The sequence below is a fragment of the Vipera berus genome, assembly GCF_964194415.1.
Source record: "Vipera berus genome assembly, chromosome: 12".
Classification (NCBI taxonomy): domain Eukaryota; kingdom Metazoa; phylum Chordata; class Lepidosauria; order Squamata; family Viperidae; genus Vipera; species Vipera berus.
The window spans coordinates 11,749,977-11,767,796 of record NC_138215.1 but is presented as its reverse complement, the minus strand read 5'-3'; the positions used below and the strand labels follow the sequence as shown (position 1 = coordinate 11,767,796).

Genomic DNA, 17,820 nt, shown 5'->3' with positions numbered 1-17,820 from the left:
ACAAACTAGCCGGATCCCATTTTAGGCTCGCACGTTGTGAGAACATGGCTATGAGGCTAGTTAGTTCAGGGAAATGACACTGCTGTTCAATGTGCCGGAAGAAAGAATCCACAAGCCCTTAAGAGTCTGAAGGAACAGAATCTGGAAGTTACGTTTGCAAGCTGGTGAAGAACATTTTGTTCAACTTTTTAAGACCTAGCCCCAAATTCTATTTTTTGTTTTCATTCTTGGGATAGGCACAGACACACTATTCTGCTGATTTTCAATTGCTGGTGGAAAAAAAAATAACTGGGGAAGCATGCTGCTTTCATGCTCCTTAATGTAGAATTTATTGGAGGTATCTGAATTGGATGGCGCGTGGAAAAGGGGGCAGCCTTTGACCTCACCTAAGGGCTGAGCTAACCAGAGCTTTGTTGTTTTTAGCTGCGAAGTCGTGTCCGACCCATCGTGACCCCATGGACAACGTTCCTCCAGGCCTTCCTGTCCTCTGCCATCTTCTGGAGTCCATTTAAGCTCACGCCTACTGCTTCAGTGACTCCATCCAGCCACCTCATTCTCTGTCGTCCCCTTCTTCTCTTGCCCTCAATCTTTCCCAGCATTAGGCTCTTCTCCAGTGAGTCCTTCCTTCTCATTAGGTGGCCAAAGTATTTGAGTTTTAGCTTCAGGATCTGGCCTTCTAAAGAGCAGTCAGGGTTGATCTCCTCTAGGACTGACCGGTTTGATCTCCTTGCAGTCCAAGGGACTCGCAGGAGTCTTCTCCAGCACCATAGTTCAAAGGCTTCAATTCTTTGGCGCTCAGCCTTTCTTATGCTCCAACATTCACTGCCATACATTGCAACTGGGAAGACCAACCAGAGCTTAACCAGAGTTTATTCCCTGTCTGCCCAATTCAATATTCAGGTCTCCAAACTACCACACATATATGTGGCCATATTTGGGAGAGGGTGGGAGTTGGGCTCCTCCCTGAACTTTTAAGGTAACTGCAAGTTCCATATATGTTTTTAATTTTGGATTAGAGAGAAGACGACTTATTTGGTAAGCGCTAAGCTCCAATATGTATGTGTGTGTATATATATATATATACCAGATGGATTACTGTCAGCCTTATGAGATAGTCCAGACAAGAAAGCATGCTCAATGTAACCTTAAAAGAAAATAGTACTTCTAACAGAATTTTGCAAGTCTGAAAGTACATCTCCTCAATCCCACCACACTCGCTTGCCTTTACAGTCCAAGAAACTAGGGCTGAGATGTTTCCACTATGATTCCTTCTACAGATTCAGCTATCACATATCTGGCTGTTGTCTAGCCTGTGCTCTTCAGAGTCATTTCAGGCACTAGTACATTTACTAACTTGGGAGAGACGTTGTTGTCCTTCACAGGGCTAGATTTGGGCAGGAGTTGCTGACCTCCTCTGCTCAAGATAACAACAACAGAGTTGGAAGGGACCTTGGAGGTCATCTAGTTCAACCTCTTGCTCTATACCATTTCAGACAAGTGGCTGTCCAGTCTCTCCTTAAATACTTCCAGTGTTGGAGCATTCACAGCTTCTGGAGGCAGGTTGTTCCACTGGTTAATTGTTCTGTCAGGAAGTTTCTCCTTAGTTCTAGGTTGCTTCTCTCCTTCATTAGTCTCCATCCGTTGCTTCTTGTCCTGCCTTCGGGCGCTTTGGAGAATAGCTTGAGTTTGTCACCAGTGTACAGGATTTAGGCTTTCAGCAGATGTGAAGTAAAGAAAAGGTTGAACACAGCTGTATCGATCAGAGTATTATAGATCATGAGAACGCGCGAGGCCCATAGCAACATTAGCTCTGGGGGACTGGGTTGCCTTCCCGGGTTTCTGAGAATTAAAGAAGTGCTGTAGTCCCTTAGTAAACTCTTCCATCATATTCAGGCCTCTTGGATGCTTTTAGGCCAGGGGTCTTCAAACTTGGCCCTTTTATGACTTGTGGACTCAACTCCCAGAATCCCCCAGCCTTCCATGCTTGAAGTCCCCAAGTCTTGCCAAGTTGCCAAGGTTGGGGGACCCTTGATCTAAAATGTCACACAAAGTAGACAGTGGGCTATGCCTCAAATTGCTTCCTGTTCTGACCAATTTACTTTCGGAAAGTTTTGGAGCCGTACCTGGAACGGGATCAGTGTGGTCTAGGATTTTTTTTTAAAGGCGAAAATAGAATGTTTTGCCTGCACCAGTGACACCAAGACCTAGCTCTCTTGAGAAGGCTCCAATGCTGGAGAAGGCAGAAGGAAAGAAGGAGAGGACAATCAGCAGCAGTGGGGAAGTATTCAGTTACGTTGGAAGACCAAGTTAAGGCTAGATCGTCATGGAGAAACTTTATGTGATCGCTAAGAATCAATGCCAACTTGATGGCCCATAATCCAGTTCCATCATATAGGCCCTAGCAGTGAATGCTAGACAGATTTAGCTCAGAAAAGCTGCACACGCCAGTCTGTCTTAGCCTTTGCTTTGCACAAATGTGAACGAAAGCTGTTGGAGCTCTCCTTTGCCCTTCATTAGCCACAGGTCCAGCGTTTATTCTGCTTTAAACAGTGTGTGTCTCTCTCTGTGTGTGTGTTGTTTAGACCGACGGGAGTTTGTTTCCAAATCTTTCTAAAGGTTATGCTGAACTGCAGGATTGAGCAAAGAAACAAACATGTCAAGATGCTCCCTTTCCATGACCTAATGGGCAACTGGCAAAATAAAAAGCTACTGCTTCCAGGCTAGATGGATTTCAAGTGCAAAACAAACATAGATCCAGAAAAACACAGGGACCAGATTGTGCCAGTGGGATGGGGGCGGAGACGGGGGGGGGGGAGAGAAGAGAGGGGCAATCATGCTCCTTGTCAAGTCAGGTTTTCTAGACTAATTTTACAGCTGTGTAGATTTTATTAGAATGGTGTGGATTTGAAACAGACCCAGGGAGACGGGCCCTTTAGAAATGGGAAATATAAATAAGTAATTAAGCAAGCAAGCTAAACAAACAAGACAAATAAAATATGCTATCTCTAGGTCAAGCACCTCTTAAAACGTGGAAATCTCATCTTACTGGGGGAAGAGAACTTAAGGATCTCAACAGTGGAGTTAAGTAATAGTAGAGAGGTGTTTTTGAGCCTCGGCAATTTTAAGATGAGTGGCCTTCAACTCCCAGATTCCCCCAGTCAGCAACGAGAAACACTGCAATAGGCTACTTTTACAAAAGTCACTAATTTGTGGTTTCTTGGCTTAACCAGACTGGTTGAAATTCACACATCAGGTCCGATCCAAATCCCCAAACCACATTTTAACTATCATGGTCATGAATTGGCTTTGAATTATTTCAAAAGGTGACAAGGTTTGGGCCATGGCCAACTGCTCCACCCAATCTGCATTGGATGGATCAATCTTCCAATGGCCGCTAGTATTAATAGCTATTTACTACCTTCCAGATTATAGGCAGCAGAGCATAAATGCTACTGGCTAAGAGTTATAGAAAGGGACTTACATCTTCCAGCCCAAGCTTGTGAGCTTCCCAAATGAATTCAGTTGCCCGATGTGACGCAGACCAGAGTGTTTGGAAAAAAATCAGAGAAGAGCAACTAAGATGATCCAAGGCCTGGAGACTAAAACATACGAAGAACAGCAGCAGGACTTGGGTTTGGCTAGTCTAAAGAAAAGAAGAAATAGGGGAGTCATGATAGCAGTGTCCCAGTATCTGAGTGGCTACCACAAAGAAGAGGGGGTCATGTTGTTCTCCAAAGCACTAGAGGGAAGGACGAGAAACAATGGTTGGAAACTGATCAGAGAGAGAAGCAACCTGGAATTAAGGAGAAACTTCCTGACAGTGAGGACAATAAACCAGTGGAACAGCTTGCCTCCAGAAATCGTGGGCGCTCCATCACTGGAAATTTTCAAGAAGAGACTGTATAGACCAGACATGTCAAACACAAGGCCCGGGGGCTGGATCCGGCCCGCAAAGTGGTTTCATGTGGCCCCTGAAGCCATCCTGGAAACAGTGAGGGAATGGCCCCCTCTGCCTTGGCCCTGGCCCAGAGACCCTCCTTCTGCCAGAGACCCTCAGATCTGTCCCACTCCTGCCCAGGCCCCCATAGGCACCCTTGATGCGAACGATGTAGAGCTGGCCACGCCCACCCAGTAGGCCATACACACTCTAGCCACGCCCACCCAGTAGGCCACGCCCACCCAGGCCACACCCACCCGGCCCCTTGAGGGCAACCGCAATGCTGATGCGGCCCTCAATGAAATTGAGTTTGACACCCCTGGTGTAGACGATCACCTGTCTGAGATGGTATAGGTTCTCCTGCATGAGCAGGGGCTGGACTAGAAGACCTCCAAGGTCCCTTCCAGCTCTATTCTATTCTAATCCAGCAATGCTCTTAAAATCTATGCTTAGTTGTTTAACGATCCATGGTTCAGCTCTCACCATAGATGTGTTAAAGAATGAAAGAAGTACACACACCAGTGTCTAAATCAATCCCCCCTAATTCTGAATATGGTATGAATACACAGAAAAACCACAGTATAGGCTGGGCAGTGTGAATTCCTTCATCATACAGCTAGGGCTAATTCCATGGGTCTTTCCAAGGACACCAGGAACTCAGAATAAGTTGCTTTAACCTACATGGACATTATTGGTATCAAAAGTGAAATTAACATCATCCACCATAAGGCACCAGCTCCTAAACTCCAGTCATATGCTTTATTACCGGGGTCTTCAAACTTGGCCCTTTTATGACTTGTGGACTTCCAACTCCCAGAATTCCTCAGCCAGCGTGCCTGACTGAGGAATTCTGGGAGTTGAAGTCCACAAGTCATAAAAGGGCCAGGTTTGAAGACCCCTGCTTTTTTACATCGAATGCTTAGGAGGAATTTCCTAATGAATACCGTTGATCAATGGAACAATTTGCTTCCGAGTTGTGGGTGCCCCATTGCTGGAGGTTTTCAAGGAAACAGTGGGCAGTCCTCTGTCCGTGGCGATAGGACTCCTTACCTTGCAGAGGGTTGGACTAGAAGACCTCCAAGGTCCCTTCCAGCCTTATCATTCTATGATTCTGTGAGTGAGAGACACCAACAATCTTGAAAGAAGAGAATTATCTTCTATGTTCCATGTTTCCTTCCATAATGTTGTCCACCCTTGGCAACCAGGCCAATGGCCGTTGTTCCACAAAATAAAGGGAGAAGCAGCCATCCCTTTTGATAGCGGTGCTTGGCAAAATGCAGCTAAAAATTTGCAGCGGGAAGGGGGGGGGGAGAAAGCCCACATCCAATCAAGATGATTAATCTCACAGGCTTTTTAAAAAATACCCTGTAAATTAAAAACCGAAGGGGTATGATACCTGCGACAATTTAACTCCACTGCAAAAATTATTCCCCGCTTCCCTTATTGTAAGAGGTAAATGGAACTCTAACCAGCCTTCCCACACACTGTGCATTTCAAATTGTTAGCAGAATAATCACTGTAATTGTGTGTGTACGTGCAAGGGTGCGTTCCCGCCTCTAGCTGGCCGTCTCCCACTGTACAGGCTTTTCGTAAGGAGCCTTCGCAGAGACACCACAGTCCCTGGCGCCATCCTAGGCCTGATTTTGCTCCCTTCGCTTCGAGAGAGGGGAAAACATTTATCCAAATCTCGTTTGGGGAAAATGGTTTGAATTCTAAAGCATGGGAAGCCAAAGCTGATTATTTGGGGAGGGTGGGGGACGAAGGGAAAAAGAATCCCGCTGTTATTACATAACCAAGCCAGGAAGGAGTTAAAAAAAAGGGGGGGGGAAGCTGTCTGGTTGCTATGGTGCCTTTTTTCTTTTAAAGAAGAGCAGAGTTGATTACAACATTAGAAACCAGAGCAGCCCCCAGCCCCTCCCGACAGGGGAATAATGCTATCCAGAGGGAGGGAGAGAGGAAGGCAGACCTAACACTCTTTTTAGTTCTGACAGCTGGACCAAAGGGAACAATGTACGGAACGGTTCCCCGAGTGCTCATGACTAAGAACAAAGCCTGCTTGCTAACTTCCACCATCTCCTTCTTGGTTCTTTCCGGGATGGATGGCCTGATTTGCCAGCCTTCTCAACGGTTAACGCTTGACCTGGACAGGCTGGGAAGTGATAAAAGACTTTGGGATGCAGGCTGTTTTATCATTTGACTTGCTGTCCCAGGTTGCCGTTCCTTGGCAGCAGAAATGTTGGGATGTTCCCGTGCCGCCTGTTGGGTTTGCAGGAGAAAAGCCAACAGCTAGTACCCTTACAGTTACTGTCTTGCGTCCATTTCCCAAGGGAAAAACACAGCCCGTGCGCCTCACCCGGCCAGGGTTTGTTTAAATTGTGGCTTATTGGATGAGCTACGGTCCGTTGGGTTCAGGCTCTCTGCATTAAGCGAAAGCAGAACAAGCTTCCTTGGGTTATACAAGCCAGTTGTGGCATGAGATGAACTATCATTACTTTTCTAAAATGGCAGCGAGTGAGAGAGATTCTTGGCAATCGTGAGGCCGACTCTTGCCAGCTTTCCACTGAGGCACTGGGGATCCCAGCTGTATGTTGTGTGAGCGGAGCAAGATAAAAGGGTCCTGCTTTCTTTCAAGTCACCCCATCGTTTGCTTCCCCAGGATAATTCCTGATGTGTTCATGTCGAGTCATCAGCCATCTGTAGTTTTGCCACTCATGGTGAAAATTCTCTGGAACACACTACAGAGACATAAAAGCAGCCTCCTTTTGATTGTAAGCAACTGCCGGAATAAATTGGTTAGAACAGGGCTCTTCAAACTTGGCCCTTTTATGACTTGTGGACTTCACCCAGAATTCCTCAGCCAGAGCGTGCCAGGCATAAAAGGGCCAGGTTTGAAGACACCTGGGCTAGAACAATGCTTACCAACCTTTTTCCTTAATTACCCAAAACCACTCACCAGAAAGTCTTACTGAAATTCAAGAACTAATTATTAACTCTCTTTCTTCAGGGCCTGTTGTCATTTCAAACCGTCGCTGAACAAACGGTCCTAACTCGAGAATTGCCTGTATTATAAAAACGTTAGCACTGAATGATCTTGATGTAATATCAACCGACGACTACCAGTAATTCTGCAAATTTTCATCTTAAAAAAAAAAAAGGATTGCAGGAGATTTGGGAGTGTATTTTAGTACAACTGACAATCTTTTAAGTGAATTTAAATGGCCCTGTTTTGATTGGGTAATGGGTTCACTTGTCAAAGAAAAATATATATATCCAATTTTGGATAATTTACTGAGATTTGGGAAGCACTGAGTTATAAGGTCCAGAATGAAAGATATTCACTAATGTTGGCTTGCCGACAACCATTTTTTGTATTTCCTGCTGAACTGCTCTGGAGTCCCCGTTTTTTCCTGACTGACTAGTAGAGAAATTCCAGAAGAAATGAGATCTCTCTACTTCCTGATGAACAATAAATAATCACCCCCCACTTCCTGGGCAAGTAGAACTGTGAACTCTTCATATAAGAGACATAGAATTGGATCCCAAATGGCAGAGTGGGGAATTCTGCAGGTGGTGGAGTTTCCAACTGATCCTTTGCAACTGGAAAAAGTCCTGCTCATCTCAACCAGCCTGGATCTGGTCAAAAAGGACGATATTTTTTTTTTAAAAAAAACCCGACGATTTGTGTATCACAAAAAAAAGCAGAAAGCAGCCCCAAGCAAAAACGTAATTCAACAAGCCCCTCTTGAGGTGGAGGCAACTTTTTTTTTTAAACATTCACACTTTATAAACATAAGTCTCTGGCTTGCCTTCCTGTGGGCAAAGCCCCACCACGCCTGTCTCAGTTCTTTTCTGAAAGCTGCGGAAAGATGGAACGGCTGCTTGAAGATGGCCACTCCAAGCTGTTGGGAGAACCAGGCGGAATCTCTTCTCTTTTCTCTCTCCTGCTTCCATTTCCTCAGAGCCTTCGGGCTTTCCGAGGACGGCAGCCGTTGTGCGGTACCGGAGTGTTGTCTGTGATGGAGATCACCTCCAGCCCCCCTAAGGCTAAGCCCTGGATGGCTGCCTGCAAAGGAAAGAGAGAGATCAACCCCAGCGCTCATGGAATGCTAAGTCACGTTTTGTTGAAGCGCAGCTTCTAGGATAAACCGCCGCTGCTTCGCTTTGGATAAGCTGCAAAGCTCTAAACCTTGCTTTGCCACATAGAATTAGCCTAGCTTGCGCCAGCTATGCGTTACCTTCAGAACGGTTCAGCGTTTACCCTGCTTGATGATGCCTCGGGTTCAGCATCTTACCTTTCGCGTGCAACAGAATTCTATTTCTCTCTCTCTCTCTCTTATATTTTAGGGAACAATTGTTCAATCTTGTCGAGCGTTACCTAGCGGCGCTTCAGATTCAAAAAGTGGAAGGCGGAGGTGTACATGCTACACCCCTCTGCAGAGCCTTAAAACCAAATCTGTCTCATATGAAAGAGAGCTTCTCCCAGGATTATGCGTCCGCTGCAGAGAGCAGCCACGCAAACGGGCGGGGTGGGGTGGTGGAGGAAAGAGACGTAGCTGCTTTAAGAAGTTGCAGACAAGTGCTCCGTTAGCTGCCCTTCAATTAGTTTTTCTCCTTCGTAGCCAAGGAGCTGCCAAGCCTGATTATCTCCGGCAGCCATTTCCAAACTGCTGGCCCCTCTGGACGAGTTGGATTTTGATTTCCACTGCCCCTGCCAGCATGGGGAACGCCAAGTTGTTGAGAAAGTTTTGGCCTTCTGGACAAGCACAGCTGGAGGAGAGCAGATGGGGAAGGCCGTTTGAAATTGAGAACAGGTTTCCAGGGCTTGTAATTGGTGTCTTCCTCGGCTGGCTTGCATGGCATCGCTGATCCCACTTAGGAGACATCCCTCCATCGCGGTGGCCCTTGATAAAGGCAGGAGCCGGCCAACAGAGGCTGCCTTCCCTCCAACAGAATGAATGCAAAGGAACAAGAGGTGCTTACCAACCGTCCAGGTCCCAGGCCTTTCACAACCACTCGTACGTGGTGCACGCCCTTTTTAGCTGCTTTCTGGACGGAGAGAGAAAGAAACGTGTCATGCAATGAAGCAAAGAGTATAATGGCTGCTACTGTTGACATGCCACCTAGATCCTATCGCCCCTTTCATCTGAACAGGAGCTTCTGCTCAGTGGGACAAAGACAGCAATTTTCTTTTGAACAAAACACATTATTGATTTTATGGCGCTTTCTTTGTTGTGAGCTGCCCAGAGCGGCTAAGAGTCGGGTGGCATGAGAGTTTAATAAGTTATTATTATCTGTTCACAGCAATGTGAAAGCACGGCTGCCAGGACTTTCTTTTGCTGGAATGGGCCTTCTTCCCAAGAACCTAGTATGCTGCAATATGTTAGCCTGGTAAATTAGTGGATCCAAGCAGTGTGGCCTTTTGCAATTGACAGATGGAAATTCTGTCAACGTCCAGATTTTCTCACCTGCTGTCCAAGACCTTTTGGTCTGGCATCCAGTCTACCGATAACCACTGAGATCACCAGAGCCGATTTATGCCGTAATCCTTCAATTTTGGTTTTCAGATCTTGATACTCTGTGATCTGTTTATCATCAAGAGCCGTGGTGGTGCAGTGGTTAGAACACAGAATTGCAGGCTAGTTCTGCCAACTGCCAGCAGTTCAATTCTCAGCCTTCCATCCTTCCAAGGTGGGTAAAATGATTGCTGGGGGCAACAGGCTGACTCTGTAAACCACTTAGAGAGGGCTGTAAAGCACTGTGAAGTGGTATATAAGTCTAAGTAATACTGCTCTTGACTCAGCCTTCCATCCTTCCGAGGTCGGTAAAATGAGGACCCAGATTGTTGGGAGCAAGATGCTCTGTAAACCACTTAGAGAGGGCTGTAAAGTACTGTAAAGCGGTATATAAGTTTAAGTGCTATTGATATTGCTATCATCACCATCATTATCCTAGATGCTCATTTTTTCCCCAGTAGAACCACTTGTGGAAAAGGCAGCGATGATGGTGGGTGCTTTGCAGAAATCTAGGATCTCTGCCCGTATAAATAGGAAGGCTGGAATCTTTTTGTAGTTTGTGGCTGAGCAAAAAATAACCCTTTTTCACCAGTCTTGTTTAACTACCCCCTCTCACAAATGGCTTCCAGCCAAAGCACCCACTGGGTCATCTTGGCTGAAATGCTGGGCACTGAAGTCCTGCAAGTCCAGAGGTTTGGTCTGCTCTTTGCCATCGTTTTCCAGCCCTGAAAACGCACGCAAGTGAAGAGTACTTACAAAAGTCATTTACATTCAACCCACCATGGAAGAAATGGCTTGCTTTGCAGTACGCAAGAATCTTGTTACATTTAGAAAGGGAAAATTAAAATGCTCAGCTGGAAGCCTTCCATTTCTGCTATGCCTTAGCTCTTTTAAATGTTTCCTGTATCCAAAGTGATTAATGTGAATTTCCAGAGAAGCCTGACAATGTTATAGTAAGTCTGCTGGGCGAAGACTGCCATCTAGTGGCTATTTCAAGACACTCCACCTGGGCCCTTGGAGGCCTTGATTTACTATATTTTCTCTCCCCCCATCACGACACCTTTTAAAATACAAGATTGTGTTTTATAAATACTGTTGTTTTGCATCAATCTGACTGTACAGGTAGTCCTCAATTAATGAATGCTTCACCCAGTGATCGGTCAAAGTTAACAACAGTGCTGAAAAAACCACTTTATAACCAATGTCAGCATTTATGACCTTGGCAAGGTCTCTCAGTCACACGATTGCCCTTACAGCCAGTGTGCATTCTCCTGGGCATGACCTGTTTCTTCCCACCACACACACACCCCGCAGAGGAGAAAGGGATTGCAAGAGAGTAAACAGACACACAATGCAGATTTCACTGGGCTGTTTTGTGTAGTGGGCTTGTGGCTGTTGGTGCAGTTGCTTAAAGATGGAATTCGCAGTCCCAATTATGGTCCTTAAACAAAGGCTAACTTAGTATAAATACCCTACTCACACCTCTGGAAGGAGGTCTGTTTTAGGAGCATATGTGAACCTAGCCATTGTGGATTAGCAGTGAGGATGAACCAGACTAGAATATTTGTCTTCCCCTCCAAAAGTACAGTATTAACGCTTTCTTCACCCGCTCCCTTTTTTGAGGAAGGATCAGAAAGTGACCTAGTATTTGCACCCCAAGGAGCAGCAATTTGGTTCATCTGGAGCAAGTGACTGCTGCTCATTGGTTTCTTTGCAAATTGATTCCCCACTGCTTGGTACAGGTTAAAAGAGGCAACAAATCTAGGATTAATAAGATTTTGTCCTTGTACTGCATAAAGCCCAAAACTATACAAATCCTTCAGATTTAATATATAAAACCAAGCCCTCCCTGATCTTGGTCTCTGTTCATTTATGATCATTCGTTCCTGATCGTTCCCTGATCACGATCTTATCTATGCATAGGCAATTGGATTCTAGACTCCCACAAAAATGATTTAAAGGGGTGGTGCCTCAAATAGCAAGGAAATATTAGGGATTATAGTAATAAGGATTCCTTGGAAGTAAAATAAGAGCTGCGGATTTAAGACGCCTGATTCCAGCCAGTTCTGGTCAGCCTGATAAGTCTTTGCCCATTTCAACTTGGGGAAAAGATTAGTTCCACGATCTGAAAGAACAGGATATTGACTTACGTTTCCTGCTGCAATTCCAGTTGTCTGTGCTGCAAGAGCTGTGGATTTCTTTGCATTCTTGAATCCCATGTAGCCACAGGTTAGTAGGACCAGAGGGACTTTCTCAGCTGTGAAAACCTGGATGTGAGTGCTACAGGAATCATGGGATGACAGGAACAATGTTAGAAATCCATAAGCTGTGCTATTTTTTGGATTGCCCTGCAAATTGTCTGAAAACCAACCCCTAACGTTTTCATTTTTTTTGTGTATCCCAATTAACTCAGCTCTTGCATTGTCCCATGGGGAGACAGCAAATGCGTGAATTGGGATACAAAAAAAAATGAAAAGAATCACTGCCAGTTTGAGACACACTGCTTGCCCCCAAACGGACTAAAAAAAAATATAGGATAATTCTTCCCAACTTGCTGCCTTCCGGATGTGCTCAGACTGCAGTTCTCAGCAGATCCAAGCAGTCTGTTTGCTGAGCATTCAGTGAGTTCCAGTTCCAATGTGTCTGGCAGGCACCACCAGGTTGGACCAGGCTGTTTTAGACATGTAACAATTTGGAAGAAGACAATTAATCCTCAAAGGGGTGTGGGGAGGTGAACTTGTGGCCACTGAAACTCTTCTGTCACCTACAGAAGAGCAATAACTTTGACAGTTATTGCTGAAAATTACTCAAATTAGTGCTTGCCGTTCTAAGATAGGAAAGAACGTGAAGACTTAAGGTAGCATTATGTCAGTCTTGCCAGGTGGAAAAGAGAGAAAACACGATCAGAATAATATTAAGAATAACAACAATAATTGGAAGGGACCTTGGAGGCCATCTAGTCCAACTCCCAATTCTCGTTGTCCAGTCTCTTCTTAAAAACTTCCAGTGTTGGAGCATTCACCGCTTCTGGAGGCAGGTTGTTCCACTGATTAATTGTTCTAACTGTCAGGAATTTTCTCCTTAGTTCTAGGTGGCTTCTCTCTTTGGTTAGTTTCCATCCGTTGCTTCTTGTCCTGCCTTCAGGAGCTTTGGAGAATAGCTTGACTCCCTCTTCTTTGGGGCAGCCCCTGAGATACTGGAAGACTGCTATCATGTCCCCCCCTCGTCCTTCTCTTATTTAAGCTAGACATATCCAATTCCAGCAACCTTTCCTTGTATGTTTTAGCCTCCAGTCCCCTAACCCATCTTTGTTGCTCTTCTCTGTACTCTTTCTAGCTGTACTTTAGTTGTACTTTATTGCAAAGCTAATTAATACATCCTTATACATCTTGTAAGACCTGCGCCCTTGAATTTACCACCCACAAAACATCTAGCATCAGATAATTAAAAGAGCTATGGTGGCACAGTGGCTAGAGCAGTGATGGCGAACCTTTTAGACACCGAGTGCCCCAAAACTGCCCCGACCCCCCTGCTCCTCTCCCCGATGCTCCGCTCCGCCCGCAGGGCCACCCACCGCCTCCACAGCCCACCGCAGATTGTCCAGGCAGCCCTGCAGCACCATGGCGGCCATGCCCTCCGCTTGTGCCCCATAGCATCATCTGCACGTGACGGGGTGTGAGGGCGGAGTTTTGTCCCCGCTGCCCGGCTGCCATGTCCTTGGCTGTACTGCTCCACGCGGGCTGCGCCTGGGGGCGACTCTCCTCTGGGGGGCCTCTGTGAGGAGGGAGCCATGGGGGAGGCGGGGCTGGGGTGACGGCATGCATGCCCACAGAGAGGGCTCTGCGTGCCACCTCTGGCACGTGTGCCATAGGTTCGCCACCACTGGGCTAGAGTGCTGTATTACAGGCTAACTCTGCCCACTGCCAGTTCGATCCGGGCTGGCTCAAGGTTGACTCAGCCTTCCATCCTTCTGAGGTTGGTAAAATGAGGAGCCATACTCTTGAGAGCAACATGCTGACCTTGTAATCTGATCAAAGAATGCCGAAGGACTCTGTTGGGCGGTATATAAATCTAAGTGCTATTACTAACGGTTCTGCATGAAGAACCTCCAGTCACTTACTTATTGTAAGTAGCTTTGATATGAACTATTGGGATTTCTTCAAACTTCTTTCCATCCCAGCGCATGGAGCTTTCTGCTCCCGGTGCTGGAGGGAGATAGCTGAAAAAACAATGAGAGAGAACATAGCCACATTAGCCACTTTCACAGCTCAGGCAGCCCAGCAATATTCCAGAGATCTAAGGATTATTTTATCAGATTGTCAATGGGTATCTTTGTTCAAAGATGCTCACACAACAGGATTGTACCGATATTCAATTTCCCCCTCTAGCATCTGCACTCCAACATACTAAGCCATAAACCACTGTTCATCAACTCAAAAGCCAGTTAGCTTCACACAATACGGTAAGCCAAAACATCAAATAAAGAGCATCATGGTGTAATGCGATGTACACTCAGTTTTTATAATGACGTCTAAAGCCAAATAAAAGTCGTCTCTCATTCTGGCACAAAGCTTTCAAGAGGAAGAGTGTGTGTTTTTTTCTTAAATGTTGAAATTGGAGCACCTCTTCACTCTCTTGAAATTTGATCGACAATCTTTTGATGCAGCTCTCATCCAAACCCAAATTATTAAAAATAATGAATCAATAAAGCCCTAGAGGCTTTTAGAAACATGGTCAAAAAAACCTGGCTGTTCCATTAAACTGACGAGTTGGCTTGTTTTGACTGCCCCTTGGGTCACAAGATTGGGCTTTTCAGGTTTTCATTTGTGTTTTTTGGGTCCAATGGAACATGTTTCAATAGTTGCTTTTAAATATATTGTAGAGTTTTAGTCCCAATTAAAAGTTGGGAGTTGTGTATTGCTCAGCTCATCACAGTAGACTAAAAGCTCTGAAAATAAAAGTACAGGTGATCCACCAGGGGCAAAAAATATAATTCTGTGGTGGCAAACATCATAAGTAAATTTCTGAAGAATTTAACGTTTCCAAAACTGGGAAAAAACCCCAAAATATTATGAATTTCATTTTTGCACCTCACATTGGCAAAGTTCCTTGAAGCAACCTAATCCCCATTTTACACACACCTTCACAAACTCTCCAATGCTTGACGTAATCTGAGGCAAACTTGATTATTTCTTTCTGTTTGTTTCTTTCCTGGACATTTTTGATGGTTAAAAAAAAGAAGAAATCTTGCAAATATGCAAGAACACAACACGACAAACTAATATCTTGTTAAAGGATTCCTTAGAATACAGCTTTTGAGCTACGCATGCTGGTTTGACATGTTACATTTCAAAATTTGTCTCTTTTCTGCCCACTCCGCCCCCAATATGTGGCATACCCTATTCACAAAATGCCCCACCGCCACTGCAATTACGCACATCATAATTTTTTCAGAAATAAGCATATATCTGCATCCCGGAACGTGCAACCTTAACTCACCTGAAGCCCTGTGACTGTGTGGAATCTAGCTCTTTGTCTGTTGCCGAGTCTGAGTTTTCCAGCAATTTTTGAAATCTCTGGATGCCCGTCTGTATACTCCTAGGAAAGGGGATGCTGAAGCAGTTGCAAAGAAGGAAAAGCAAAAGATCAAGTTTTAAGAACTGCGTGTCGAGGAACGAGTGCAGAATTTGTACGGACTGTCAGGGTTGATGCATTTGCTTCCAGCTGCTGAGAGGATAATTTTACAACATGTGACCTTCCAGATGTAGGTCCTACACACTCAAAGCTACCCAGGCAGTGTTAATGGACAGCTGCATATCTCCATGACTTCCTCTTTCAGCTAGAACTAACCTTGGTGCCCACACCATCAAGGTTTCCACCGTAAAAAAAAAACAACGCAAAAGTTAAAAACGTTTCATTAAGCTTAATGACAGTAATTCAGCAAAAGTTTCGTCAACCAATCCAATAAAGCAAACCACAGGAAAAAGGAATAAGAATTGGGCACATATATTGGTGTCCTGTCAACTACCTTTTCTAATGCTTAAAGCTTTTCAGGGGGGAAAAAAGTTCTTTTTTTCTCGCCCCCCCCCCTTGCAGATGCCTGGTGCGATGTCTAATTACGCTTATGCAGCCCCCTTCTTTCTGGGCATCAAATGGGCATTCAAATCCTCATCAGCCAGCTCTTGCAGGCTTGCAACCAGTCTGGGATTACAGAACCCATGACTCCCAGTTAGCATGGAGACTGTAGTCAGAGTAGAAGAGACTTCCCTGCGAAAGGCTGCCGGAAGCCTCCTGCCCCCCCTCGCTCCCTCCAAAGTGGTCCTCGCCCCCCACGACAAAAAGGTGGGGACTAAGACCGTCTGCCCTGGGCGGTGGGGGTGAGCGGGCGCAGGATGATGGGAACTGTACTCCTCCAACTCCTTTGCAACACGGGGGACTCGGTGCATGCGCAGATCACCATCGCTGAATCGCTCTGGGACCCCGAAGCAACCTAAGATCATCGGTGCAGGGAGGGGGGGTGTAGGGAAGGCAGAAACGCAGCAGGAAGGCTGGACCTGTTGGATTTCTGCCTTCCTCCGCTGAAAAGCGGGAAACCCCCCCCCTCCCCACCCTTTGCAGCCCTAGAAGGCGGAGCGGCCAGCCTACTTCTTTCCCAGCTTACCCCGAGCCGCCCCCCAAGAGCCCCCGCCGGGCGATGGCCAGCGCAGCCTGCATGGCTTTCCCCGCTCCGCCGTTCCAGACCCCGAACCGCCGACGCCGCCAGTCAAATCTCGCGATACGTGGCTGGAGAGGGAAACATGGCGGCGCCCAGCTGGGAGAAGTAGGCGGGCCTTCAATGGCCGCCTCCTGCCTTCGGAGGGTCGGTCCGTACAGGCGCCGGCGGGCTAGTTTTACACCCCCCCCGCCCCTCGCTTCTCTGGTAGTAGAAGCGGGACGGCGGGGTGGGGACGTTAACCAGATTTAGGGCCGTTGGACGATCTGGGTTTCTTTGTGTGTCTGTGTGCGAGCACGTGTTCCCGAGCAGGAGACGTCTTTATCCGTGGGAGATTTAAGCCCGCTCGCCCAAGCCCGTTTTTTAGGCTCTTGTGGCGCTGCGCGCGGTTAGCTTCGAGGAATTCCCTGCGGGAATGCAAGCCGCTCCAGGAAGCCGTGGGGTTAGGGTTCCCTTGACCGAGCAGGGGGCTGGACTAGAAGACCTCTGGAGGTCCCTTCCAAGTCTCCTGCTTTGCTTCTGTTCTGTTCCATTTTCTATTCTGCTATGCCAGAGGTAGGCAACCTCGGCTCTTTTATGACTCATGGACTTCAACTCCCAGAAATCCTGAGCTGGCTCAGGAATTCTGGGAGTTGAAGTCCATGAGTCATAAAAGAGCCGAGGTTGCCTACCCCTGTGCTATGCCATGCCATATTCTATTCTGTTCCGTATTTTCTATTCTATTCCTATTTCTACTCTGTTAATTCAGCCTGACAACCCAATTTCCTATTCTATTCAATTCCATATTTTCTATTCCTATTTCTATTCTCTATTAATTTAGCCTGACAATCCAATTTCTATTCTATTCTATGCCGTGCCATTCCATTCTATTGCCATGCCATGTTCTATTCCATTCCATCACCAGGCAGATGAAAGCAGCCAGGATCGCGATTGCCAGGTCTTCTGGACGGCACTTGCGGGCAGGCTCGTGGTGACCCTGATAATGCCTGGATTGGCTTTTGAAACGAGGCTTGGTTTGGCCTCAGCGCCTTTGGGAGCAGAGCAGGAGAGCCTCGGAACAGTTTGCTCTCCAGGCTTGTTTCAGTTGAGTTTCTGGACATTTCGTTACCAGACTAGGTAACATCACCTGCAGGATTTTGTTGCCCTATTCCTCTTTAGCTTATACGTGACGCAAGACGTATATAAACTAAAGAGGAGCAGGGTAAGAAAATCCCGCTGATGATGCTATGTACCTAGCCTGGTTAACGAAATGTTCAGAAACTAAATGGAAACGAGCTTGCAGATTAATTTTTTTTTAAAATCCCATTTATATCCCGCCCTTCTCCGAAGACTCAGGGCGGCTTACAATTTAAAGCACAAATCAAATGTCCTTAGCAATAGATTAAACCGCTGCCTCAAGATCACACCCGAGCTACAAATATTTCCTATTAGTTCAAAGCGTTGATTGAAAGAAAAACTCTTCGTCGGGGGGGCCAGTCCATGCCGGGAATAAACAAAATGGAGGCTGCTTTAGGGAAGAAGGTCCGGCTTTATTGAGTTGCAAGAACCAGACGCAAAACGGTTCAAGGGCAGCTGATCACGTGGAGCTGAGAGTGGTGGAAGCCGCCTCCGAGTTTCGAACTTTACCGGAAGCGGAAGTCCGCATCCGCCGGCCAGGC

General features: G+C 46.3%; 1 protein-coding gene across 1 annotated transcript; it reads right to left on the bottom strand.

Moving 5' to 3' along the window:
• Positions 1-6,392: 6,392 nt before the first annotated feature.
• On the bottom strand, positions 6,393-16,252 carry MRPS11 (mitochondrial ribosomal protein S11). Its single transcript, XM_081337327.1, has 6 exons — positions 16,112-16,252; positions 14,950-15,063; positions 13,571-13,669; positions 11,601-11,730; positions 8,918-8,983; positions 6,393-8,000 (listed from the first exon to the last, which is right to left on the bottom strand). Exons 1-6 carry the CDS (start codon positions 16,162-16,164, stop codon positions 7,893-7,895), a joined length of 570 nt encoding a protein of 189 aa, XP_081193453.1. The 5' UTR covers positions 16,165-16,252; the 3' UTR covers positions 6,393-7,892.
• Positions 16,253-17,820: the final 1,568 nt, after the last annotated feature.

Bases quoted from the DNA above. Each gene is read 5' to 3' on its own strand.
- MRPS11 (XM_081337327.1), bottom strand. From the start codon at position 16,164: ATGCAGGCTGCGCTGGCCATCGCCCGGCGGGGGCTCTTGGGGGGCGGC. The intron at 13,670-14,949 runs GTGAGTTAAGGT...TTGTTTTTTCAG, and splicing joins ACACAGTCACAGGGCTTCAG to CTATCTCCCTCCAGCACCGG. The intron at 8,001-8,917 runs GTAAGCACCTCT...TTTCCTTTGCAG, and splicing joins GCCTGGGACCTGGACGGTTG to GCAGCCATCCAGGGCTTAGC.